The sequence below is a fragment of the Zonotrichia albicollis genome, chromosome 4, assembly GCF_047830755.1.
Source record: "Zonotrichia albicollis isolate bZonAlb1 chromosome 4, bZonAlb1.hap1, whole genome shotgun sequence".
NCBI classification, from domain to species: Eukaryota; Metazoa; Chordata; class Aves; order Passeriformes; family Passerellidae; genus Zonotrichia; species Zonotrichia albicollis.
The window spans coordinates 35324039-35351752 of NC_133822.1; the positions used below are offsets into that span (position 1 = coordinate 35324039).

Consider the following 27714-nt stretch of genomic DNA (forward strand, 5'->3'; position numbering starts at 1 on the left):
CAGAGAGAGCATTTGCCCAAATATTCCTCTGCTAGCAAAGATAACTTTTATAAGAAGACACCATTTGAATGATTCAGAGTACAGATGGATTACACGAGGTCATAAAGGTATTTCCATGAGGTCCATAAAGATATATCCCTTGCCTCCCCTGCAAATCTATGGCTCTTGCACGGCACAGCAGTACATATCTAGAGCCAGACAGGCTGCTCACAGAGGAGCACTGCCATCCTCTATAACCTACAGGGGCAGGACTCAGTTTTATGTGAGAAAAGGTCTATTTAAAATGAGTAGACATGTACTGAAGCCAGCACTGATCCTGAGGCCAAGGAAGATCTCAGCAGTCACACAACTCCACAGGACAGGGGATGGGTTCTCTGTCTTGTAGTGACATCACACCCAGGCTGGATTTCACTGTGCACCCAGAGTGAGGTAAATATGCACTTTAATTAAAGGCAATGAGGCGTGGTATATATAAAAAACCCCATCTAATTTAAATATTTGATTTAAAATTTAGAAACGTCTTGCTGAAAGTAGACCCTGAGTTTCTGCTTCCTGTAAAATGCTGTATTCCAACCCTGGTGGAATTATTTTAATTAAATTCAAGAACAAGTGGAGAGTACTGGAAATTTTTTTTTTTTGACTCATTTTGTGTCTGTGCTATTAGAGGATGAGAGAAGAAAATGTTACATAATTCCTTAGGACAAGGACAGGGAGCTGAGCCTTTCCCAGCTCAGAGGCACCTGCATGCTGTGGATCTCAGGTTCCTCAGAGTGTGTCAGCTTCCCAACCAAATCCCATCGCCATGCAGTGCTCTCAGCCTGTGGCATGAGATCACAGTTTTCTCCTAACTTAAAAATTGCTCTAAATGCCGCATGAGCACCATGGCTGCTTGCTTTTTCAGTGGATGAGTTCATCCCTAAGGAATGTCTAAGAGCTGTAAATAACCCTTAACCACCTCGTGACTGAACTGGTGGAATGAGGGCTGGCAGTCAGGAGCCAATGCTTTCACTATGCACCATAAGTATTCTTTTCAGTTAAATAAACTCCAAATATTTCAGGACTTAAGGCACAGAGGCTCAAAAAATTCAACTTCAGGACAGCCCACTTTGGTAAATAATTACATTTTGGAAAAATGCAGGATAAATTTCATGATGGGCAAAAGTGTATTAACTTTCTCAGACATTTTAGATGAGCAGAGGAGCTACACCATTGGTGTCAGAGGGACCTAGACTTGAATACGCCTCAGGGGATAGAGCCACTGCCATTTTTGGCCTTTGCCATCCCACCATAAGTCCTGAGCAATCCCTGCATTCCCAGAGCCCACTGGAGTAGCACCTTGTGGCAGCAGTTATCCAACAGGTTTAGCTGAGCTTGGAAAAACCACAAATCTCATCTGTTTGAGATCAGAGGAGCTGATTTTGACAATTCCACATCACCCACTTTAGAAGTTTATCCAGCCTTTTCAAAGGCCAAAAAAATCCAAGGAACAAATTTCAATCCCAACTCAAGGACCAAAGGGAACTCATACTCACAAACCCAGCCTTTCAGAATGTTGTGTCTGGGAGTGAGTACTAGCAATTTAAAGAATCCAAGGTCCCAGATCAGAACTTTACTTGCCTTTATGCCCAGATTGCAGGAGTGTAAGAGGCAAAGTCTAAGTGTGATTGTGCTCATTGGGAGCTCTACTGACCCTCAAGCAAACAGGCTCTTAAATTGAAGTTAAAATTCTGAATTAAAACTAGCAGCAGAACAGAGGCAGCCAGCAAGGCCAGGGAAGGAGATACAAGTTATTTGCATAAATCAGCTCTGGAAGGAGTTAGTAAAACCTAAAATGAGAAACATTTTATGTTCCCTGAAAGCAACAGGCAGAGCCAGGTCTAAACCAAAGTGGAATCCACCTTTATTCAGCACTTTGAGATCTAAATGGGAGATCTATAAATATGGGGGTTCTTCTTCAGAAACAATGAGAATCAATATCCACAATCAATACAAAAAAATCTGTCACTGCCACCCATCAAAAAAACCCAAATACTACCAACACCACATCCCACCAAAAAGATCTTTTCTTTAAGACAGACAAAACCAGGTTGTTATTACCTTTAAAAGCTGAGTCACACCATGAGGGCAGTTCTGGGTTGCAGCACAATGGGAATCCCTCCCAGCAGAGCTCTGAGATGGGATTTGATGGCTGCTAGTGGTAAATAACTTTTCTGGGGGTAGATGAGTATAGGATGATGTTCAAGTTTATTATTTCATAGCTCGTGGATATAAATTTTAGGTAGAATAACTGATTTATCACTGCATATTTGTGTTATCTAATTTTCTGTTTCTTTTAGGGGGGATCACATAAATATGAATCTTTCCCTGAAAATAAAAAAAACCCAGTCCTTTGTAAAAAAAAGTGTGACATTGTCACAGATCCTCTATTCACTTGGAAAGTATAAATTGATACATTTTTAAGAAGAATTTTTAATTCCCTAGGCGAGCTTTTGCTTTTCCTTGTTGCTTCAAAAAGGGAAATTGTGAAAAACTTTGATCTGCTGGGTAATTTTTCTTGAAGACAAAAATTCTTCCCTGTGAGAGGGTGAGGTCCTGGCACAGGCTGCTTAGAGAAGCTGTGGCTGCCCCTGGATCCCTGGAAACATCCAAGGCCAGGCTGGATGGGGCTTGGAGCAGCCTGGGATAGTGGAAGGTGTCCCTGCCCATGAGGGGAATGAGATGAGCTTTAATGTCCCTTCCACCCAAACCATTCTGGGATTCTGTGATTTTATGAAAAGACTGAATTGTTAACTGGTAGCATGATTCTGGAAAGTTTGATGAAATTGGCTTTCCCATTTATGCCTTTTCTTCAGCATTTGTTGTATTTTAGGACCCAGAACCTCTGTTAGTTTCACAGGCTTGCAAGAAGTCAGAGATGATGTTTTACAGCAAACTTTCCTCCAAAGGTATTAATGAGCTGAAAAAAATTCCACCCATCATTTTTTTCTTCTTCTTTTGCTCCTGGTCATCCTACAGTCAGGGAGATTAAATATTCTTTCTTGTGTTTCTTAGATTAATTTGAAATTCAGGTTTTCCAGCTCTATCACAGAGAAGCCCTTCTTACTTCAGCCTTGCTCTCTTGCTTGTTTTGTCCTTCTAAAAGACTAATGAAATTACTGAGTGATGTCATCTGGCTCAGGGACACAGGGAGAAAGTGCAAGGTGTTCCCAAATGAAAGGAAGAGAAGGTACTTTTAAATTATACAAATAATCATCATTAGTTGTGTTTCCTGTCAGCTGCTGGATCCAAAGGCTTCTTTCCTCAGGAAGGTGAATGAAGAGTGGAAGAGTGAGGGACTCTGACAGTTCTAACAAGCCAGAATTAATCTAAAATTCTTTTCTTCTCATCTTCAAGAAAATGAGGCCCAAAAGAGAAGTGTTGCTGTCCTATAGAATACATAACATCCTAACTCCTCCCCATTTGTCTGGAGAGAAATTCTCATCTGCAGTCTGAGAACTGTGGCTGAGAATCTGAGCTGGAGCTTCCATTTCCCTCACCTGCTTGTGAGCTTTGCACCCACAACCACAGTACATTATAAAAGTTGTAGATGTGCAGAATCAGAGGACTCCATACAGAGCCACTGTGCTGTAAGAGCAAAGTACAGACACATTTTTGCAAGCTGTGTGTCCTGGTTTGCTAAGTAGGCCACATTAAAAAATATTATTTTGCATATTTACAAAGGGCTAGTAGATATAAGCTAATAAGCCCCAAATTCTGAAGAAAAGCAAGACTGACCACACCAATTTGGAGTCTGGCCAAAGCCCTAAATGTCACGTTGCTCTCCTGAGTCTGTAACCATCCAACCTCTATGAATGCAGGGGCAGTACAACCTCACCAAGTCCATGGAGCTCTGCCCAGCAGATCTGGCCCTTTGATTACATTCATTTTTTTCACAACCACTGCAAAATTCAAGAACTACTCCATGCATTTGATAAGACACAGAGAAAAAATCAGCATTCAAATGGTCAGAGCATCAAATCACAGCTTTCCAGAGGGAAATCCAGCAAGACATGGGCTGGCCAAATCTTGGCTGTGCATGAGGTCACACCAGAAAGATTTGTGATGGAGTTTTCAGTCCAATCATTCTTAACATTTCCAGGTTCCTGTGGATATTCCTGTGAATTCCAGCCTGGTCTTTTAGCCAATGAGATGAAGGGCTTAAATTTACCTCATCCTGGGAATGTGGGACAGTAACAAGTTCAATGTTTGCTCTTGCTACTTACAGCTGAGTACCAGGCTACTGCTAATAAGTGTTGGCACTGCTTTTCCTGTTTAGACTGTGCTAAATAGGAATTTGAAGATGCCTGGAGGGAAATGTGCTCCTCTGCCACATTCCTGTTTTGGACAGGAGCAGGAGACCACCAAGAGAAGAGATGGGGGCTGCACAAACAAGGTTTGTGACTCGATAGCTTGGCTGCTCACTTGACTGGCGCCTCTCTCCTCACACAAACCAGGCTCCATTCCAGTCCCATTTTGTGTTCCACTGCAAACTCTGCAATCACACAAAGCTGCAAAATAGGCTTCCAAATCCCAGTGTAGGCTTTAGAAATGATGATAAGGCTGTGGAGTTAATTTTTATTTACATAACATTTCAGGCAATAGACATAAACATTTGTAAGTTGTATGGAGGAATGTCATGGTGGCTCAGAGGGCTGTATGGACACATGGACAATCCTCCAGACAGATTTAGGGACATCTGCTGCTACTTGCTCCATCCAAGAGAAAAGCACAGCCGTCTCTCTCAATATTTTTACATGTGCTTGGCTTTCAAACATGTGACCAGTGCACACAGACCCAGTGTTTTGTCAAAGGGAAGAGAAAGGGACACATTCCACAGGGATTTCATGGATTGTATTCATTTCCAAACCAAGCCTATTTAATTAGGGTGAGAAGGAAAAGGGCAGGAAGAATAAACAACACAGGCAATGGCAAAAAAAAATTTACAATAAAATATGTTCATTCCTTTAAGCAATGGCCACCACGATCAACCACACTACACAAATACTCCAAGCCACAGCAGAAGGGGAAGAGGATATTAAAATAAGAATCAGCCACACACTACCTTTGACAACAGACTTGAAAGAAGAACCAAAGGGGATCACACCTCACCCCTGTGGCTCAGAGAAGCAGGGCAGCAGCAGCAGCACAGCCTCCCTCTGGCACAGTGCTAAATGCTATAAGGCAGGAGTCAAAGTCCAATAAAACAGAATGCCCAACTGGGCTGATCCAGATGAGAGCTCTTCTGCTCCCTGTGTTAGTCTTGGCATCCTTGGCAATGCAACCACAATGGAGAACTCTTCAATTCATGCTGAGCTCACAGCAGTACACCTTTAGCGTAAGCACCTGCCCTACAGACCAGGGAATCACTTCAAGAGGAGTAGGAAGACAATTCAGCAGGATTTGTTCAAGTTTATGAAAGCAGAAGAAAGGACAGATTTCCTACAGGGGGAAAAAAAAGGACAGCATGTCTGTATGGGCTCTGAGATCCTCTCCCACAATGCAGCTCCGAGTTCTCTGCTGATGGCAGTCCCATGGGGAAGGAAGGAAGGAAGGAAGGGCAGCTCTGGTCTCCTACAGCTGGTGGAGGGTCTGTAAGAGCATGTGGCGAGCAAATGAACAGGAGTCAAGAGCACGGTTGGGTCTGTGGAAAGAAGGGAGAGAGAGATTTAAAGTACTGAATTTAAGAATGGCTTTGTGTCTGCCTTTGACTAAGCAAATAAACACTGTTTCCAATGGATGTGTATGCCCCAAAACCTACAGATTTTGCCCTGTTACCTTTTCCAGTACCACTCCATCACTGCTGCCCATTCAGAGCCTGCTGTGGAAAACTCTCTCCTGAGAGTCCAAGTCAGGAAGCCAATGGCCAAGAATCAGAACATTTATTTCCATAACTATAAACAATCTGCTACTGACTTTTATCTCTGCAGCCCAGTGTCTCGTTCTGGGTAGAATGATGGAGGTGGAAACCCCCTTCCCTCTCTTCTGGCAAAGGGTTTTTCCCATAAAGTTTCATGTTTAGAGCCCCAAAACACAGGAGATGATCCTGTGAGCACTCCAATCTTTCCTCACCAAGTTATCTGCTAGCTATCCAGTGATGACTTTGGTCTCAGGACTTTTAAAGTCTTTATAAGAGGCAGCATAACCTCCTGTTACTCTTCCCTGATGTCAAGTAACACCTGACTGGCTTTGCTGGTTGATGCCATTTAAGTTTTGCCTTTTTTTCTTTTCTATGTTCTCTGTAATCTTCACACATGCATTTGCAGCTCTGTGGTCTATTGTATTAGTGACCAGTTTTCCCAGGACTTTTCCATAGCCTTTCCTTAAGCAGAAAGACAACACAAATTCCAGAGCTCCAAGCCTCCATACTATCCTGGTTCTTCCTGGGAGCCAAGATACATTTTCATGGACAAAGTACAGCCAGTGCTGAAGGGAAAGGCTCCAGAGAAGGGGCTTAACCTGGGGGGAACTGCATCACCACTTGTCCTCCTAACTGGTGCTTCTTATCAAATATGCTAATTTTCTAAAACCTATAAAATGTACTCACCCCTGGGAGTGGGTGGACTTTTGTGGACATCTTTCCATAACTGCCTCTGGAGGTCTTCAAATAAAGATTCCCTTTTATATTAGATTCCCTTTTATATTACCTCCTTACTGAAATTATCTCAAGTTTCATTTCCAGGTTGGGAAAAATGCAACAGGGTCACCTTTCAGGGTGCCTTACAAACAGCCCACAGAACATGCACAGCATCACCTGAAAGGGCCCAAGACAGACGCTGCAATAGCTAAGTCAGATTTACACAGAATAACCTGCTCCCTGAAATTAAACCATGGAAATACACTCACAGCAGGGTTAACATGAGGATAAATCTCTGTAACATTTCCATTGCCCCCCAGTAATGTATATTTCTGTTTCTGCAGGCTAATTGTTGGCTCAGCATCACTGAAACTTTTACCAGTCTCAATCCATACATTAGGGAACTTCCTCCAAAGAATTTTAATCCAATATTTTCCATTATTCTGAGAATAGAAATCATTCATTTTACCTCTCTCCCACCTCACTTCAGCAAAATAACCTTTAACAATGCACAGCTGTGAAGCCTACTCAATGTGGGGAAAGGGGTGAGCTGAAATAGAGAGAGGAATTTCTAGGAAGGAGCAAGGAGTTCACCTCCAGGTGTAGAGCACAACCAAGAGCTGCAGAGGTTGTTTGGTACTTCACTCCATGGCTGCTGCTCTTTAACAGAAGCACATCCTGGAGAAGACTTCACCCTTTTTATTGCCCCCAAGACCACTCCTACTGAACACACAGTGCCACAGAATCACAGCTTGGAGCTGACCTTCAAAGTGCTGGAGATACATTTCAGCCCTCATCTCTGGAAGACCCAGCCCTGTTTGCAATGAGGGAGCTGGCTCCATCCAGGCAGGTACCCATTTTTGGAACTAGAGAACCTGGACCACTGCTGTTGATCATAGACAAGATCCCTCAGCCCCCTCTCCTGACACTAAGCCTCCTCTAGCCATCAAATTCTCCTTATTTGCTGTGGACTTACCTGCCAGCCCCTCTATGCTACAGACTGCTGGAAGAGACCAGTGGTGTGGTGCAATTCAACACCAAAGAGCAACATTAAAAAAATATACCCAAAAAAACCCAACCAAACACAAACCCATCACCTCCAGCATGCCACAGGTGGGCAGGCAGACATCCACATACTTTCAGTATTTCCACTTAAAAAATTATGGAAAAGCACATGTGGATTCACAGCACCCTCTTGCGTCCAAAAAACCCAAATAAGGCTTGACAGCAAGCAGAGTAAGATGGATGCTGTTTACGGTCTGTATCCAAAATTCTGTAATTATTATGGAATAGAGAACACTGCCTACAACAACAAATTGTCACAAAAGGAAGGAGGTAAGTGCCTGTTCCAGAAGCCCCTTGCAGTGAAAGACAGCAGAGCTCTGGCCTAGGCAGCTACAAGAACATTACAGCTCTAAAAGCCCAGGAGAGCTAACTGCAAACCAAAAGGAGAAAAAAAAATAGAAAATATCACAAAAATGCATATTAGTATTCTTCAAGTGAAGGAATGACAGGTTTGACGGAGTGGAATTGGATTTGTTGCAGAAACAAAGGCCAAATGAGTTCTGAACATTACTAGGTTAACCAGGCAGATGTTTAATTTTAAGACTGCAATTTTATTCTGACTGAATTCCAAGAAGAGACAAGGGATAGAAGTTAACTGAGAAGCTGTGTATTGGTGTTGGCTGGGATGATTTTCTTCCCAGGAGGGAGGGGCTGTGTTTTGGATTTGTGCTGGAAGCAGTGCTGCTAACACAGGGATGTTTCAGTCGCTGCTGAGCAGGGCTCACATAGCATCAAGGCACTTTGTTTCTCACCCCACCCCAGCAGCAAGTAGGCCAGGGGTGCACAAGAAGCCAGAGGGGACACAGCCAGGACAGCTGACCCCAGCTGTCCAAAGGGATAGTCCATAGCAGATGGCATCATGCTCATCAGATAAAGCAGAAGAAGCTATGTTGGAGCTTTCCTGGAGATGGTGGAAGTGATAAATTAATTCCTTGTTGTGCTTTGCTTGCAGATGCAGCTTTTGCTTTACCTATTAACCCACCTTCACCTCAAGCCCCAAGTTTTCTCACTTTCAGTCTTTCCCTGCTCTTCCCCAGCCCACTGGGCTGAGAGTAAATGGCTGTATGGGGCTTTGGTGGCAGCTGGGGTGAAAGCACATGAGGCTGTTTTAACTGGACTGGGGGGTTCTTGAACTGTTTACATTTACCCAGGCACAGATTTAAGAGCTGTTGTCCTTGTTCCCTTAAGGGAAAGGCCTATGTTCATATAACAGAGATAGATTGCTTGCATCTAGTATGAACTTCATTATGCAGCACAGGACAAGAGCTTCCCTTTAAAATCACAGCTTGCAGCAAGTTTGTAAAGCAGCAAAGCTCAGCTCCAAGCATTTCATAGCACCAGGGCCAGTGGAGGCCTGGATTAGCACTGGTCCATACATAGGAAGGCAGGAAGATCTGCCTTTCACTAAGGGAGGCTCTCAGCTCTCACTCAGCTTCTACAGAGCCCATGAACAGTCTGAACCTTCCACCAAGAGACTCTCCCCTCTTGTTCTTGTAGTGAAATGCTGGCTCTGGCTTCAATAGGGTTGTTGTTGATGAATTCATAAAGACCACAATTTTACTCTTTTTTTATCAGCTACAGCTTAAAACATTTTTTGAGAAAAGCCTACATACACATGTCTCCCCTCTTCCTGTACATGTGCCTTTTCTGAACAAAATGCATTAGGACACTTAGAATTAAGAGGCTACTCTGGGCCTTGCTACCTGACATAAACAATTAGGACAGTCAAATGCCCCAAACCAATGTCTTTCTCCTGTACTCTCAGCTTCCAGCAATTTAAATTCCATTTTGAGGGCTGGGGCTTGATCAATAAGCAAGAGCAAGGCATCAGTGTAGGAAAGAGCAGAAATTCAGTGATATGGCAAGTCCTGGTACTTCTTGCTTAAACCTATAATAACTGAGTTGGACAAATACTTGTTCAGTTGGCAAAGCACATGGTCACTGGCAAGGTTAAGTGCCTTAACCTGATCAACACAAAGAGAGGAGGCAGCAAGCAAAGTGTTCCACAGGAAGAGCCTCCAGTTAGCATTTTCACACATGTAAACAAGATGCTTTATTTTCCAAAACTGACATTAGTATGGTTTGTGTCCATACCAGTTTTGACAGCTTCAGCCACACCAATGCTTGGAAAAATTCTTTTCCCCCCATCACAACTGGGCCAGCTTCCAAGCCCAGTAGGACCAAGACAGACCAGCAGTATCTGACTGCATTCCTACTGCCCATGTTTCATTCTGACCACAACTATCTGATGCCTCCACCTTTCACCAGCAAGGGATCCTCAGCAGCTGCTGCCAACCCTTTTACCATGAAATTCAGGAAGGTTTAAGCCTCATTCTGGAACCTGCTCTCACCCTGCCCAGCACATGGTCCACACTGAGCCAGCCACCAAGCTCCAAACAGATTTCAGGCCTCTGCTGTTTTGCCTGGGTAACATTTTTGGACTGCTTCTCCTCTGACTGTTGAACAGCAGTATGCAATCCTATTGTAAATCTGTTTGGTGGGGTTTTTCCCCTAAATATCAATGCTGAAGGTGACACTGATTTAATTCAGTAGAGATATGGTTTCCATAGCCATTTAAGACATCAAAAAAGCTACAGCTGGTGGGGGCAGGGGTTGGTTCTACACCTCTTGTGGAAGTAACAACGTTCAGTACAGGCAGTCAGTACAAGCAGCTTCTTCAGTACTTATGCTTCCCCATTCAGTTCTCAGAAAAATCACTAACTTTGTTGCTGTCACAGTAGGAAGTTCCATTTAAAAACAAATTCAGTCTTTGTGTTTTGCAGTTTTCATCTGCCGGTGTTCAGTGTCACACAGCATGACAACTCTGGCAGAGCTCTGCTGACCCTCTCAACTCTGAAGGAGGACTTGGAGGGCATAGTTAGATCCAGTGTATGCACAGTTCACTCATGCAGTGGCCAGAAACCCAGCAGGTTTCCTTAAGCTCAAAACAGCTCTTCTGTGAGAGGCATGAGCAGTCCCTCCTTCAGAGCCACTTCCTTGCAAAGCGAACTTCCCACTTTTCCCTCTGAGTTTTTTTAATTCTGAACCTCACATACTGCAGTAAACAAGATAAAATAGAGGCCTATTAAACTGTTAATTCTCACTTGCAGAACAGACATTCAGTGGGCATTCACAACAGCTTACATGTAGCTATTAACCCTCACAGAGTTGCACAAGCTCCCACAGAGAAGACTGCATGGCAAATACAATACTCACTTTGTAACAAAAGCTGAGAGAACTGGGGCCAGGGATTTAGGGAAATAATCCTGCTGGACCATATGGTTCAAAGTCATAAGAATACCATAGAGACTTGGTACAGTTTTGATCTTCTCTTCACTCTGAGAAATGGACAAGAAATCAGACATCAGACAAAGGGGATTTGATTTAGCCACTGTAATTCACAGACAAGGAATTCTCTGCTGAATGAAGTGCTCCCACACACTGCAGGAGAGAAAGCTGGTCACTAGATTAAGCACAAGACAAAGGCAGCCAATCCCATAGTCTCCCAGCACCTGAAATAATGCATCAAGAACATTCTAGTACTCATCAACTGACAGTAGTACTAATAGGGAAAGGGAAGCAGTGAACCTGCAAGTGAAACAGCCAAATCTTCTCAGAGGCTCCGTGTCAAAGTGTTCTCCTGAGGAATTTCACCAGACTCCAGTCCATAAAGAATTCAGTTGCCTTAATTTTTATTATATTATTCTGTAGCTCATTTTTATACCACCTCCAGCTCTTTGACAGGCTCCCAGAACATAATGCAGTGTTCCCAGAACTGGTCTCACAGTTATGTACAAGATAAGACCAACAGCCACCACTTGCTTACATGATGCATAAGTTATTCTTACTCCTAATGTGATGTTACCCTGCATGTCCCAGCTCTTAAATTGTTTTCATTTATTTCTCTACTGGCATTTCAAGAAAACTCCTCACTCTGCAAACAGGGCCCAGACATGTGTTCCTGCTGTATGACCTTGGAGCTCAAACTATTAAGAATATCTCTTGCTCACATGTTTCCAGCTACACAGGACTGAAAATGGAGTCTGCCCCTTTTCCACAAGCAGGGGACTGGGGATGAATTAGGCACATCACAGATGTGAATCAGCAGCCTGATCCTCCTGGGCTTTATGCTCAGTGCCACTTCCCAGCCTGAAAGAGTTCTTCAAGAGCACAGGTTTCTGCTTTGTGCCTCATGCTTATTGCTATTTTCCATATGGGCAAGAGGTAGGTGGCAGTGCTCAAAACAGGCATTCTGCAGAACCAAGTGCCACCTTGGGTTCCACTGACCTTTCTGGGAAGTGGGAAGCTCAGTGCTGGTCCAGTATGCAATGAATATAGGGAGAGGCAAAAGTGATTTTTAGGAAATGAAGTCATATCCACGCATGTCAATGAGGGTCTGAATGTCAAGCTGGATAGTACCAGAAGGACATTCATAAACCTGCTTCATAGCAGGCTGCTGTAGCAGATTATGGCTTTTCTGTAGCTTAAAATTGTCTTAGTCAAAGTTTATATTCCCAGCTCCCAGGCCTTAAGGCAGTGAGAAACACTAACCCTTGTAGCTCAAGCAGGCAAAGGTGTTTAAGGCTTTGCAGAGACAACCACTCCACAGTCACCTCACTGAAAATAAAGCTACGAATTCTATGAAAATCACAGGCTTCCTACTGACCCTCCATCTTCTCACAACGAGTTTATTCCTTGCAATTAATTACTTAACACCAGCATTTGGCAAAGAGTCTCCAAAGCATGAAGTTGAATGCCACTGATCTGGCATGAGAGATGATACACATTTGTGAGACATGCTCTCAAGAAATGCCCTAAAGGACCCCAATAACTACTAACACTGACATGGCTTTCATAGACAACACAGTCCAGCAGCTGCATTACTGCCCTACCTGAGCCTCCCTACCTTCAGGGAAGGACTGAAAATGCAGAGCACATTAAGCAGGAGATGTACAAAAACAAGACACATCCTTCATCCTAATGCAACCTTGCAGGTCCAGCAGAAACTGCAAATTGCAGACTTCCATTGTCCCTGGGCATCAGGCATGCACAGGCACCCAGCTGCTTCCATGGCAACATAATTACCCAAAATCCTGCCAGTCTGGCCTTCAACAGCCTAAACAGACCACGACTTAACTCTTTCCTGCTTCCTCACCTTCAGCAGTCCCATGTGGACCAAGAGGTTTGAGATGAATGCATCTGAATTAAATGTGGCAGAACTGAAGGCTTTTTTCATCAAGGCATCTAAAGAGATAAGCACATTGGTATAATCAACACAAAAAAAGGACATTCATGGATTTCAGGATTAAAATAGGTTACACAGAAACTCAGCTGTTAAATCAGTTTTGTGATACACTATCTGTTATGATTTTATTTGTCTCTATAGCTATAAGCTTTGAAACATTAAGACAGGTAAAATCCTTTAAGAAGAAAAAACAAAATTTAAAACATCCAGCAAAACACACAAAGCTCACATGAGAATTCCCACTGCCAAGCTTCACATGCAATACCTCCAGTCCTATACATCACCAGCTGCTGTGTTCAGTACATTTGAGCATGCATGCTGTGTACACATACATACTTATAAACATGCATACAAACATGAGCAGATGAGCTAGAGCTCATCAACAGGTAGAGTCTTGACTTCTTAAAGGCCAGCAACAATTCACCTTTCATTTGAAACCACAAACAATGAGAGAACACAATGAGAAAGTTTGTTCAGCTGTTTTCTGGGCTCCCTCAGGACCAATACTATGCCACAAACAATGGGCAAACCAGTGCTTTAATCTCTCATGCGTACAAGGTGGCAAGGCAACCCATTTTTAACCTCTGACAATTCTGTTTTCTTAGAAAGGGCAGAATTCACTGGAGTGGCTGTAGAACAGTGCCAGACATTAACCAGGGCCCTCACTGTCAGCTGATGACTGCTTTTATGGAAAGAAAGTAATTGCCAGGTTCTACCTTTCTTGAAGAAGCAGAAATACATACATAAACAAAATAAACTTGAGACAACACTAATATCCTTTATGGATATCCATCAATGGATCCTTTGATCCATTTTTTACTGGAGACCACTCATAACAGGCATGAGCCAAGGTGCAGCAACTCAGTGAGGTGCCACCTGACTATTTTTCACTGATTCAACTCATAATCGACTGCAGAGAGCTATTGTGTTACTGTTTGTAAAACAGTACACCACATCAGTTTTGTAAAATCAGTTTCACCACGTCTGCAAATTCCAAACTAGGGAAATGCACAGTACACCACTTTAAGTGGTCTTCAAAACAATTGATCCAATTCTTTTGCACAATGATGATGGGTAGCTCATGTGTGGAAGAATTGAGCTGCTAGGAGATTGGAAAAAAATGAAAGGCAGTGGCCAGATTCCCAGGATTGTTTGGAAATTCCTATTTCCAAACCAAACCATGAAGGGATATATTAGTAGTCCACAGACTAATCAGACCTAACCCAAACTACTACTCCAATATAGTGTGAGAAATGGTCCTTTCTTTGAAGACTGGTTTCTGTGTCTTGCCCCATGTTGGAAATCTCTGCTTCCTGAAGAAATTAAAGATACAAGACATCAACTAGGAGATGTCATATACAATCTCATAATACTACAATCTCATAATACTACACTAGGGAGGTACTTCCTGTAAAACACTTTTTAAATAAACAGCCTTGTAAAGGCAACTGGCCTTAAAACACAGAACTACTGGCTATGGACAGCCCAGCATCAAGAAGATGCAGTAAGGGCAGCATTGGGCCACTACAACAGAGGTTTGGCACCACAAAATCTGCCAGGTTCAGAATGAATCTTCCACTCTACACAACAGCAGGGAACAGCTTGGAACTTTTTTACCTGCCAGGGACAAAAAGGCCCAATGGCTTGGCTCACAGGGGCCTTTTCCACCTTGCAGTGGTGTCTATGGCACTGAACCAGCTCACAGCACAAAGTGAAGAAAGGCCAAATCACCTGTTGTTTCATGCACTGCTGTTTTCACTGGGGCCTCATCTTTGAAGACTGAGGATATCCTTAGGAGGGTTGTAACTACTTTCTCTACATCAGAGGTATCTGTCTGAAAGAGGAAAAAAATAGGCATCAGTTAACTGCTAGACAGCTACACAACATGGGACTCTGCTAGGGCTGTGGAAAGAACTGCTCTTCAGCTGACTGACATCAGCTTTGCCTTGGCCACATCACAAGGCACAAGCAACACAAACACAATTATTTTATGTAGAAGCTCTGATACCAGTTTAAGCATTATCTGCATCATCTGCTTTCATGAGGTTCTTTGGGATCACTGGAGAAAAGATGCAAATCTAGGTCAAGTTATCATCTCTGGCAATGAAACAATTTTGAGAGAACAATCAAGCCCAGAGAAGCACCAGGTCACCCACCTGCTGAGCTATCAGCACAGAGCACTTTGGGCCTAGTCGCAGCAGCTTCTCTGGCGATGGGAAAGCAAGGAACGTGGCAACATCCACAGGAGGAGATGGCACTGGAGTTGAAGCCTGAAACAGGTGGAATCCATCTCAAGTTTATTCTTGGAAGTAAATAAATTGGTTCAGCAAAAGCAGATGGGGCAGCTCAGGGCACAGCTACACCAGGCCAGGACCTGTTTTGTTTGGAAACAGCCTGAGGCTGACCTAAGCCCAGAGCTGCAGTGGCCAGGATGTGCCAGCATGAAGGCACAGCACTGCATGTACAAGGTCCCCACCACTTCCTGAACATGGAAGACTTGTTACCACCATTACTCAGCCCTTCCCTCCCTGCAGGGGTACAACAGGCCCACTTTAACAAAACACACTTTTCAGTTGATCCATTTTACTTCTTGAATGTTGTCTCCCTGGTGCAATAGTGCCAGCCCATGCAGGAATGTGACTGCCTGTCAGCACTTCAAGTTCAGACTCCACAGTCTCATTTCCTCCTTTACTCTTCTCCAGCTGATGAAACCAAAATCCACCTGGCAGTAAGCTTACCTGTGAATCAATTATCTTCTTAGGAGTCAGTGACTCCTGCTCTTCTGCTCCTCTCTCCTTCAGCTGTTGCTGTTCCTCCTCCTCTTCTTCCTCCTCATCTTCATCTTCCTCCTCCTCCTCCTCATCATCCTCCTCCCCTTCATCATCACTAAGGTTAGAATGTTACACATTCCATTAATTACACACCTGGAATTCCTGTACACTGGAACTCAAAACTGTTCAAGAAAAAAAGAGCAGCCTCTCCTCAAAGTCCCACTGCAAGAAGCACATGCCACCTACAACACACCAAGAGGACACTCAGACATCAGTCACCCAGCTGAGAACAGCAAGAAAAGATCAAACACAATCAGTTACTTATGCTGAGGTAAGTCCATCCATGAAAACAAAACAAGTTTAAGACACATCCTTGGCTGTGCTCCACACCCAGATCAACAACCGCCACCACTGAGTTCTTATTTTAAAATGAGGTAAGTCAATGGAAGTGTTGATGAAAATTGTGAGAAAACTTGTGATTTAAACTCTGGTACCATGCCTACCTCAAAGATCCCAGCACTGATGCCATATTGAAGCCTTCGAGGATCTCATGGAGCTGCTCACACACCTCTTCTCCCAGACAGTTACCTAGATTGAGAGAGGAAAGGGAGTGGACTTGACAGATGCACACAAGTTTGTTCTTGAGGACTAGGCTGTATATTCTTGTCTAGCTCTTGTTTCTGAAATCAGTTACATGCCATTTCTGCACAACACCTTAGAGGCAGCAACACAAACTGCACTTATCAGACCGAATCAAACGATGGTTAAACAAATTTCAGCAGCATTACACAATGGCTGGAGCTGAAAATCCCCTAATGCTTCAGAGTTTGAGAGACTTGCTGTTATTTCTCTAAACATCTCTTGTTCTTAGTGATTCTAAAACAAGGGTACACAGCTCAGCACCAGTGAAATGCAGTGACCCAAGGTATGCAAACCAAAAGCCAATAAAGGCAAAGTTCTCATACTCTTCTGCATAGTTGCACAAAAGGTTTTTGTTTACAAGTATGAAGTATCTGAGATAGAACTGAATAATTCAGAGTTTTACTGAAAACAGGTAGAGGTATCAGCCTAATCTCTCCACCTTATCAGGTGTACCAAAAATGCTTACCAATTAACTGAGTTCATGGATTAAGAAAACTTTCAAGATCTAACCATTTCCTGTCCCAAGGTGATGCAAGTTCAGCTACTGAGTACTGGTTTTTATATGCTGACAATTGCAAGAATAGAATACATGGTTCTGTCAACATTCTTCCTAGTGGTTTCTGATTGGAATCAAACTACACATACTTTGATCTAGCAAACCTACATACCATTGAGATCCAACTTCTCCAACTCTGTCTTATCTTCAATAGCTTCAGCAACAGTCAGAGCAGCATCTCGCTTGATCTCACAGAAAGACAAATTCAGTTCCTAAAAATGCAAAAGAACATTTTGTTTGCAGAATTCCTATTAAAATTTATCATATCCATAAATTTAATGTCCTCACAAGTGTCCTGGGAAGACCCACTTGAAGAGGCTCCCAGCAAAAAAGAAGTGTTATTAATTGAAAATAAAGCCTGACATACTCCTACCTCATATACTTAAAAGGGGAATTTTGAAACATACTGGTGGCTAAGAGTAGCACTATTAAAGGTTGCAATTCTAAAATACCCACAAATCACTGTGCACCTAAAAGGTGCAGACATTTCAGTCCTTAGCAGTCAGGTGACTGAAGATCTTCACTTATCAAGGGTCTCAAGAGCACTCCAAAACTCCCACTCTGGTAAGTCTGACAGAAGAAGGGCAGCTACTGTACTGAGCATATTGCACATTTCTTTTGACACCTCAGTTGCATGTTAAGGCCTTCAAAAAAAAGCCATGAGTGGTACTACTTCTGACAGAGCCAGCCAGCAGAGAAACCATGTGGACTAGTAAGAGTAAAGGAATTCAACAGCCAGACACCATCCCCCACCATTCCACATTGTGCTCAATCAATCCCTGCCTGAGAAGGGATTGAATATTAACAGGAGAAGGGAAGCAGTCCTTGAACAGAATGAATCAGCTGCAATTGCTTCATGCTACTTTCCCTTAACCATTTCTGCTCTGGAAAAAATGACTTAACTTCTGTCTGTTCATCTCAATACCCCATTACTTAAGTTTGCTTGGGAGATTCAGACAAGTTCCAGTAGAACCAGTAGAACATCAAACAAGGGATCACAAACTACAAAGAACCTCCTTTTTTCTATACCAGGTTCATACACACAAATAGGTATTAGGTTAATTTTTGTCTTTGCAAGATTCAGAAATCACAGGTTCAGCATCTGTCTCAGGGTAATTATGACTCATGGCAGGTGTTTCTAAAGATCCTAGTTTGCTTACGTTATCAATTCTGATTTCAGCCTATCCAGAATGTTGTCAGATTCAAGTCTTGTGCAAATACTGATGTAGGAAGCTGTTGTATCACCAAAAAAATAAAAATACTTGAACCCTTGATTGATGCTCCAACAAAGAAAAAGCATTAACTGTATGAGTTATGAAATGCTGAAAAGACAAGCTGCTCATGAAGTCCCCTTCATGTCAGTCCCCACTCTTGAAGCTCTGGGAAGTTCTAATAGCAGGTACTGCCATGATCAGATTTCTTGAGTAGCACTTGCTGAGCTGAGCGAGGAGCAGCAAAAAGATGAAACAAAGACTAAAGAGATCACGGGTTCACCTCCACATAGCACAGCCCCCACTGGATGGTGGAATGCCACTGACCCACAGCACAGCCTGTTGGTTTCAGCTGTGAGCACAGAGCCTGCATGGGACTGAACCCTATCCTAAAGTAATCAGTAGTACTAGGAGAATGAACAGAGAAACATGAAATGGAAAACTTGGCATTTCTGCAAAGAGCTGAAGAGCAAGGAGACAATACCTTTAATTTATGAAGCCCTTCTTTAACAGCATCAGCAATGGCAACAGCGCCCTTGGAACGCACCAGGCAGTCCCCAAAGTTGATCACCTCAATCTGACGGAGCGCCTTCAGAGTCTGCACAGCAAGACAGCACAGATGTGAAAGTGGACATGCAAGTAAGTGAGCATCCTGTTCCTTCTGGAATGTCATCTTTCCTACTGCAACAGGACATGGTTGCACTAACCCAAAGGTGCTCACGCCAACCAGACTTGAGACAAAACCCAAAACAACTTCTTAAAACAACTCACATCTGCCATGGCCACAGCTCCTTTCTCCGTGAAGGTGTTGTCATTCAAGTTTATAACCTTCAGCAGTGGGTTGATAGCAAAGGCCTGTGCCAGGGCTGTTATGCCAGGATGGTTGATTCCATTCTGTGGCATATGAACCTCTTCTAGAGTCCCAATGATCTGGGAAAGGATGTAGACCAAAAAAAAAAGCTTTTAGAGAGCATTCAGCTTCAATTCAACCTCAGCTCAAGAGCATGCTGCTCCACTCTTACATTTACTTAAAATTGTTTTGAGTTTCAAAACTCCATTGGTTTTTCTACAGTGAATTATTTACCAGCAATTCTATCATGAATCTAAGTGAAATCACAGACAAATGGCAAGTGCCAGATAAATACAAAGCCCTGATTCAAAGGGACACAAGCATCATTGTCCTCTGTGCCTACTCTAAATAACTTATAACAAGCATTCTTCACAAGTGGTTCAAGAACACTGAAATAGACCATACAACATCACTTTAATTTTCTAATTAAAATCTACATTTTGCCCTGACCTGAGAAGCAAACATGTAAGAAATCCAGTACAAATATTTTTTATGGACTAAACAGCACATCACATAACACAGTAATTAATCCCACTTAGGTAGTGCCATTCAATCTTGATTCTCCATGAATCATGTTGTTATACAACTGTAGTATTTAAAAAGTCTTATTTTTACCATGATTACTGAATAATCAAAATCACATCTAGGCAGTTCTTAACAAAAAAAGTCAACCTGTAACCTGTGATATCATTGTCAATATAGCTGACAATACGCATTGTAATTCAGAAGTCACTTCTAGCAAAAACTGAAGTATGAAGAGGGAATTAGGTGGCCCCAATCACAGTGAATCATTTTCCTCCCATAAAAGTGCAAGTGGGCCAGTGACAGCTGGAGAAAGCCAGGCAACACTTCAAGCTCTGACCAGATGATCCTAGCAAAAACACCAGGCTGCTTTTGCCAGAGGACTGAGCAAAGCAGCACTCATGAGAACAAGCTGGGATACCCACCCCAGTGCCAGTCACCAACCATTAGCACAGAGAGAGGAAAAGGAACAGGACTATTAAATTACTCAGGAGATGACTATTTCTCCCTCAGGTAACTACTTTACACAGCAACTAGCTATGTGTTTGGAAATTCAGGTCACAAAAACACTCAGTCAGCAACTCTAATTCCACTAGTTGAAGACTCCAGTTCCAGCAGCAAGAAACATGGTGACTTTAGTGAGCAGACCAGCAGCTCCTGCCTCCTAGCTGAGGCAAACTCTCTGTGCATCACCTTTACCACCAGCACTGAACCATACCTTGCTCAAATCTGCTGTCAAAGCAGCTCTGGCTTGATACTCACCCCGAAGGCTTCAGCCAGGGCAGTGGCACCATCATTCTCCAGACGATTTCTGCCAGCCACAAATATTTTTAAAGCAAGAGGCTTGCCCTGGGCACTTGATTTCCTGTGACACTCTTTCAGAGCAGCTGCCAATATCTAAAGATAAAACAAACAGCTTATACTCCCCCAGCATATCACTCTACAGGAATCCTACTGTGTTTCATAGATCCACCTCTTGAGAAACACTTTGGGCATCACTGACAGGTACCTGTTTCTACAACAGGCATACAATAAAACTCTCTACCTGCAAAACTTGCACATTGGTCTCAGGAAAGAATTGATAATTTTGCAACGCTAAAACACACTGAGCCATCAAGAACATTTTGCTTCTAATCAGGCAAGCTTGTATGGGTAGGAAGTTGACCATGAGCTACCAATACACACTTGAAGCAAAGGAATTCTACTGGGCTGCCCTGGGAAAAAGCACTCACAGAAGTAGAGATCCTTCTCTGCCTAGCCCTGTGAAATGCATCAAGCACAGTGTCCAGGCTCCTACATGGATTTACTGGGGCAAGTCCAGCAAAGGGTGCCAAGGACAACTGAAGAACAGGAGAATTTTACTCGCTAGGATAATACTGACCCCTGAGATTAAGGCTGGAAAGAAAAGGCTGTGGGGGGCATATTATCCATGTGTAAAAATAGCCAGAACAAGATAAGGAGAGAAGGTGGTACAAAAGGCAGAGTCGGACAGAACTGCACACAAAGTGCAGAGAAAACACCACTTTAACACAAACTCCCTTTTTTTAACTGTGAGGGTTGTTCAACACTGGGCTAGGCTCCTCACAGAGCTTGGAAGTCTCCATATTCAAAACCTGACTAGAGCAAGCTTGAAGAACCCGGTGTACTTGTAGCTGCCTTAAGCAGGAGAGTTGGCCATCACCAAAGATTGCTTCCAACTTCATTCCCAAGAGGAGATAAGCCTTACCTTGCCACCACCAATGCCCATGCCACAGTTATTGAGCTTGAGTTCCTGCAGGGTGTAGCACGCAGGGCTCTTCAGCAGGGCCTCAAAGCCCCGCACACCATCAGGCCCAAAGGCATTGTCACTCAGGTCCAGCTCCACCAGCTGGGCTCCAGCAGCTATGAGTGCATCCCCCAAAGAGATCTGTGAGGAAACAGATGGCCGTGGGAGGGAGGGAATGGATTAACTTTTAGTGACAGCATCACTTCAGTGGCTAGGTATGACAGTGATGCTGCAAAAAAATTTCCACTTTGAAGACATTCTGCAAAGCTGCATGGGGAAATAAAAGTCTACTACTAAATCCAGAGAGGAAGTTGCACAAATTATGCTAAAGATAACCCGCAAGACTCTATCCCATCCCTTTAAGTCAAATACTCTTCAAAGTGAATTTCCTGCTCTACACTGCTGAAAGAAATACTGTTTTCATCAATGTTGAGCTATGTTCTGGCTTCACAGGACTCGAGGAGATGAGGAGCTCTGTAATGGTCTTAGAAGACACAGCCACATGATTTACTTAGAAAGCTTAGCTCTCACTTTATCTGTTGGGTCATGAAGATGGTATTTCCCACTGAAAAGCTCCTTCACCAGCATGGACTCACATTTAACCTTTAATCAACTCCTCTCCATCTCACACAGGACGAGCAGAAGAGAACCACTCACCTGTTCTGAGACATTTAGCACTAACAGCACAGAGAAGGATCAGCTCTGTACCAAAATACAGACTCCCACAAAAAGCATGACAGGTGAGAAAAGAGGTGATATTAGTTAGAAGTCTCAGATCTAGTTTTTACTTACCAAAGCAGGAGGGATCTCAGACCTTAGCCTGCCTGTGAACATGTCACTCCAATGACACCTCTAAAATAAGAAGCATACAGATAAAACCCACTAAAATATTTATATATTCAGCTGTAATAAACATTTACACACACAAGATGCTTTACATCACTGGAGACAGTTTAATGCTGTCTCCCTTCCCTTAGGTTGTCATTTGATTGCACTAAAGAGCTGCAGGAACCAGTGTTACAATCACTTCACTTGCAAGGACAAAGTAAGTGAAATTCACACTATAAACATTATACAGGAACTCTTGTTTGTGTTCAAGCTGGAATTATTTTCTGCTGAGAAAATTGCCACTGAAAAAACCAACAGGAAACAGGAGAATACATTAGCAATGCAGATTTTACTAAGGTATGAAGCACAACAATCTGAACTTACTTGAAAAGCCACATTTGGGTGATTAATACATATCAATGTCTCTACCAGTCTCCTTCAGGGGACAGTGTAGTGCCTCTAGCAGCACAGCACCCCCTCAACATTAGGCTAGAGCAACAGCAGGAAAACACAGCTTGTGCAAAGATGACCCTCCTGTTGCATTTCCTCCATTATTTCCTCTCTACTCAGACATTCTCTGAAGACTCACTCTCCAGAAGACTTCACTCAGTTTTTCAGAGAGCTTCATTTGAACTTAGTTTTTTGTTCCCATGGCTTTGTTTACAGATGCTGCCTTCAATAAAGACCCTTCATCACACAGCTTCCCAGCTTTAAGATTGGAAGCATTTTACACAGGAAACATTCTAACAGGAAGTTAGGTATTCCTATTATCCCAAAGTCTCCAAGTAATGCTGTTATTTTCCTAAGATTGCTCTTCCTCCTGGTAGAGCCACCAAGCAAGCTTCAGAGGTAACTCAAGACAGGTTTCTGCACGAAGAGCCTAGAGAGGCCTTCAGTATTTCCACATTATTTCTGCCCCTTGAAATACCCTCTACTTAAGAATCTCACCTTGAGCTCACTTTTCTTCTCCAAGGCCTTGGCAATAACCTTGGCTGCCTCCACTCCCACTGTGTTGCCTTCCAGGCGCAAGGCTTCCAGGCCATCAAACTCCTCAATTTGCTTGATCACATCTTCAGCTGCAAGAAGCAGATAATCTAGTTGGTCTTTTAACCATTGTCTTGTTACCACAGTAACCCTCTGAGATCCAGTAAAACTTGCTCAACCTCTAGCAAAAACAGCTAGAACAAAATGTGAAACAGCAATGGGAGGAGAGCTGAAGTGTCAGCTCACCAGAAAGGACACTCTCCATTCCCTACCCTGCCTTCTCATAATTCTACTGTCCTATTATATTCTATGTTTTATTCTGATAGCCATTCTTCTATTTGCAAAAGTCTTTACTTCCCAAATGAAATTCTTCTGCCATTCAGCACATGCATTAAAAGCTAGAGTGAATGTCCCTGTAGAAGTGCAGAGATTAAGTTAAAAGCTGATGAGCATTGGTGTCACATCAACAGGAAAAAGTTCCCACTGACTGGTAGAAGAAATGTCTGTTTAGCCAACATATCAGGGTGGAACAATTTAGCTCTACGGTGATCCTATGCAAGGCAAAGAAGCAAGCTGCAATCTCTCCTGCCAACGGGCACTTGCTATTGTTCCCAAGCTCCAAGGCCTTTCCCCACAGTTCAGTGCCTTTGAACTGCTAAATCAATCTAGAAAAAAGCTCCACCTTTGGCATTAGCAAAAAAAAAAAAAAAAGGCTATATAGTATATATACACTAAATATATATATAATTTGCTATATACTAGAGGAAAAAAACTCTCTGAAAAATATGCTGTTTTTCCTGCATGGCAGAAATGTTGATCTAATACATGTAAGTATCCGGAGAAAATGTATTAGCAGCCACTGTAAGACTTATCGTGAGACACACATACAGCAACAGGAAAGAAAGAAAGTGAACTATTGCAGCAGGCTAACACATCAGCTCTGTGCATCTCTTGCTCCAAGAGCTGTGATACACTCATTTACTGCTCTTAAAAGGAGCACTGACTTCTAATGCCCAGTAACTGTCAAAAGCACTTAGAACACCAAGAATACAGCACCTGCAAACCAGGCACCCAAACCCAGCTACAGCAGCTGCAGCACTGCCAGGCACCAGGTGAAACCAGGGTACCAGAAGGGGAGGAAAGATCCCCAGTAGGAGCAGCTGTAGCTGACAGACCCCTCCATCAGAGATACGTTATGACAACTTGTCCATGCAGGATTAGCAAAAAGTTTAGCACAAGACTTGACAACTTCAGGGAGATGCTTTCAAAGCACAAGGGTATCTTTTCTTACCATCTTCAGCTGTGTTGAGTTTAAGGCTCTGGCCTTTGAAGCTCAACTGTCCACCACCCACACTGGTTTTGGCAAGTGACTCAGCAAGTTTAGTGATGTCTTCTGATGCCATTTTCCCAAAAGTTAAGAACTGTCAATTAAAAGAAACGGTCATCATAAAACCTCTCAAACTACAATACATAATCTTTAGAAATAACCTTATTTATTAACACTCATGTGGTTTTTGTTACTCAGATATCTAATTGAGTTTTCAATGTCATTACTACTTTTCCCCAGAGCTCAATTAAGACAGCTAAACTAGATTAATATTCCAAAGCCAGCCAGTCAGATGGTGCTGACTCTTCCAACACCGACAATATAATTCATAAATAAACAGTAGGTAAAACTATGGATTAAGGCCACATTAAGACATTACTCTTTGTGCAAGATTAACAATTACAATGCAATATTCCTCTCATTTCAATCTCCATCCTATAATTATATGTGCTGCATGCTTCCCCTGCTCTCTCATTCTAGCAAGCTGGAATGAACACAGTTGCTTTTCCTTTTCAGTGATATTCCCAGAAGTGCCCTTGTCAGCACAGTTCCAGAACCACCGTGTTGCTGAAAACACTGTGTGTGCTGCATACAAAACTCTCTCAGTTTCCTGGGTGCTCTTTCCTTTCAGATGTTCCACACAAATGGAGCACACATTAAAGAGGATGATCTTACACTTACAATAAATTAGTGAACATCTAGCCTTGAGACAAGTTTGAAGCTAGCTATGCCTGGTAGCATCTGCATAGCATTATTTAATGAATATTAATCACTGTCTGAAGGAACTGGCCTGCATCCATTGAGCAGGATAAACAGAGTGCATTTCTTATCCCACTGCCTCTGTTGGGATAAAAGGCTACACACAACTAATGCTTAGAAATCACACACTTAGACTTTAGATGTTGGAAGGAATGAAGTTCCATTCCTCCAACACAAAATTGGTTCCCTTCCACTCCTGTCTGATTAGAAGTCACTCCACACTCTTGTAGCTGTTTGAGGCCAACAGTGCTAGTTTTAAAATACCCCCTATACAAAAACTCCATTTTCCTCCACATACTTTCCTCCTGATACCCATTTGTAAAGCCTCCAGCTTCCCCAGAGTATGACTTCTCTACAGAGGTCTTTAATTTTAATATCCCTTTTGGAAACAAGGGGTGAAAATCTCCAAGGCTGAAGAACACAATTTTTCTAGGATGACTACCCTCTCAAGTAGGTGCTGCCACTAGAAAGAAACCTGATGCCTAGTGAGGCTACCTGGACCAGAGGCTAGACAGTGTTAAAGGAATAAAGCAGGTATTTATTAAAAGGCCTTCAAATGATACACCTTGGGCAGTACAAGAGCCTGGCTGTGGCTCCACCCAAGATGGACACCCAGTCATGAGTTTTCCCACTTATACTGTAGGTTTTGGTCCATTTACATATTGGGGTTAATTGTCCAATTACAGCTTCAGCTTATGAAGTTCCATCCTCCCAGATTGCTCTCCTCAATTTGCTGTTGTTTACACTTTTTGAGCCTGAAGCTGCAAGTGTCCCTGGTTCTCAGGCTGGAAAAGGATTGCTTTGTCTAACTGCCCTGTGAAGAGAACTTGCTGACACTTTATAGGAAGCTCAGAGTTATGCACTAAGGCAGTACAGAATCTAGAAACTATGAAAGCTAAAACTTAAAGCATCAAACCCATGTAACTGACACCATTCCTACCAGACCACCCAGATACCAAACCCATGGACATTCCCAGCCTCTGCCAACCCAACACTGAGAAGGAAGAAAAAGAGGACATCCTCCAAACCATAAAGGCTTTACCAGACAGGAACAGAAGTTAATATCAGCAGAAGTTAGTCCGGCCACCTGGTTCAAATAAAAACTTTACTCTTAAAAATCAGTTCCATTCTACTATGACCATCTTCCTTACAGATGTTCACACCCTCCCAGCTTCTCTTTCCCTTGAATCTCCTTTATCGTTCTTCACCTTACACACAGACTACCTCCTAATCTCAACATACAAATCCAGTATCACATCCCGGAGCATGTTTTATAGCACATGTCAGCCACACCCAACTGTCCACCTACCAGAGGTCTCTTCACTGTTAAGTCTTCCACGGAGAAAGCTTCTAGGGGGAAGAAAAAAGGAAGAGTTAATCTGTTTGGCAAACACAACCAAGATCTAAAAATGCCTAATGACAGGCTTCCTTTTCACTTAAGGTTTGTATGAAGCTTTACGCTTCCTGACGGTCAAAAAAGTTAGTTCAATACTTTAATTATAACACTTCGTCGACCCCAACAGCCAACACACCGGCTACCTGCAGCTCACCCAGCCACGGGGCGCTGGCGGAGCGGGGTGACAGCCGAGGTCCCTGCCCCGCCAGCCCCCGCCAGCCTCGCAGCGCCGCCGGCTCCAGGGGTGCCGAAGGCTCCTCTCCTCCTCTCTTCCCCGGCGGGAGGGGAGCAGCCGAGCGCCGGCCGCACGCTCCCGCCCCACGCACCGGGGCAAAGCACGGCCGGAACGCTGAATCGCCCTTCCCGCCCGCGCGGGGAACGCGGAGCAGGAGCCGCGGCCGGACACGCGTGACGCGAACCCACGGGCGGGGACCCCCGCCTGCGCCTGGGAGCGCCCCCCGCAGGCGGGGCCGAGGAGCGCGTCAGCCCGCGGGATCGCCTCCGCTCACGCACGGCCCCTCCCCGGCCGCTAACGGCAGCGGCCGCCGCTGCTCCCCTGCCCTCACCTGCTCGGGGGTTCAGCCGCCGGGGAAGGCGCGGGAGCCTCACGCCGCCGCGCCGGGGCCGCTGGGTGAGGGGCGGGCGGGGGAGGCGGAGGATTTGAACGCCGGCAGTTCTGCTCCCCGCTCCGGGATTGGCTGCTGCCTCGTGACGTCAAGGGACGAGCTCCAGCGCCGCGCCGCAGCCGATGTCGCCACGCCGGGCGTGGGCGGGGCTGCGGGGGCACGCGCGGCGGCGGCTGCGGGGCACGCCGGGAGCTGTAGTCCTGCCCCCGGCTCCGGGCGCTGGGGCCTGCGGGCTGTGCGGGGCCGGGCCACGCTCACAAACCCCGTTCGCGGAAGGGTCGCTGGGAGACCTCCTGCAAGCCCGCAGCTGGGACACGAGCACCTTCTGATGTGAAACCTCGCCTAGATAATGTCCCTGGGGCCTCCTGTTCATACTCACATGTTACTGAGACCATTCTGCTGAGGAAGGCATTTCACAGAATCACAGAATCTGTTAGCTTGGAAAAGATCTCTGAGATCATCAAGTCCAACCTATGACCAAACAACACCTTATCAAATAGATAGTGACACTAAGTGCTACATCCAGTCTTAAACACCTCCAGGGACGGTGACAA

General features: G+C 43.9%; 1 protein-coding gene across 3 annotated transcripts; it reads right to left on the reverse strand.

Annotated features, from left to right (window-relative positions):
• Positions 1–1878: 1878 nt before the first annotated feature.
• RANGAP1 (Ran GTPase activating protein 1) lies at positions 1879–27254 on the reverse strand. Of its 3 annotated transcripts, none has more exons than XM_005488664.4 (17): positions 27101–27254; positions 26448–26488; positions 24344–24473; positions 23017–23144; positions 22033–22092; positions 21202–21381; positions 20238–20372; positions 18875–19033; positions 18588–18701; positions 17005–17104; positions 16198–16282; positions 15662–15809; positions 15080–15193; positions 14655–14757; positions 12834–12922; positions 10895–11016; positions 1879–5680 (listed from the first exon to the last, which is right to left on the reverse strand). In XM_005488664.4, the coding sequence occupies exons 3-17, from the start codon at positions 24453–24455 to the stop codon at positions 5611–5613; spliced, it is 1719 nt and encodes a 572-aa protein (XP_005488721.1). In that variant the 5' UTR covers positions 24456–24473; positions 26448–26488; positions 27101–27254; the 3' UTR covers positions 1879–5610. The 3 variants fall into 3 exon arrangements, with proteins under 3 accessions (XP_005488721.1, XP_005488723.1, XP_005488722.1); XM_005488666.4 differs by having other exon boundaries at positions 26448–26485; positions 27101–27226; XM_005488665.4 differs by lacking the exon at positions 27101–27254 and adding an exon at positions 26678–26952.
• Between the last annotated feature and the right edge of the window lie 460 nt (positions 27255–27714).

What these genes read in the sequence shown, in the direction of transcription:
- RANGAP1 (XM_005488664.4), bottom strand. Translation starts at nt 24,455, where the DNA reads ATGGCATCAGAAGACATCACTAAACTTGCTGAGTCACTTGCCAAAACC. An exon ending in AAGGGCTTCATAAATTAAAG is followed by an intron (nt 17,105 to 18,587) that starts GTATTGTCTCCT and finishes TTGCATTTTTAG; the next exon opens with GAACTGAATTTGTCTTTCTG. An exon ending in AGCAGTGCATGAAACAACAG is followed by an intron (nt 12,923 to 14,654) that starts GTGATTTGGCCT and finishes TTATCTCTTTAG; the next exon opens with ATGCCTTGATGAAAAAAGCC.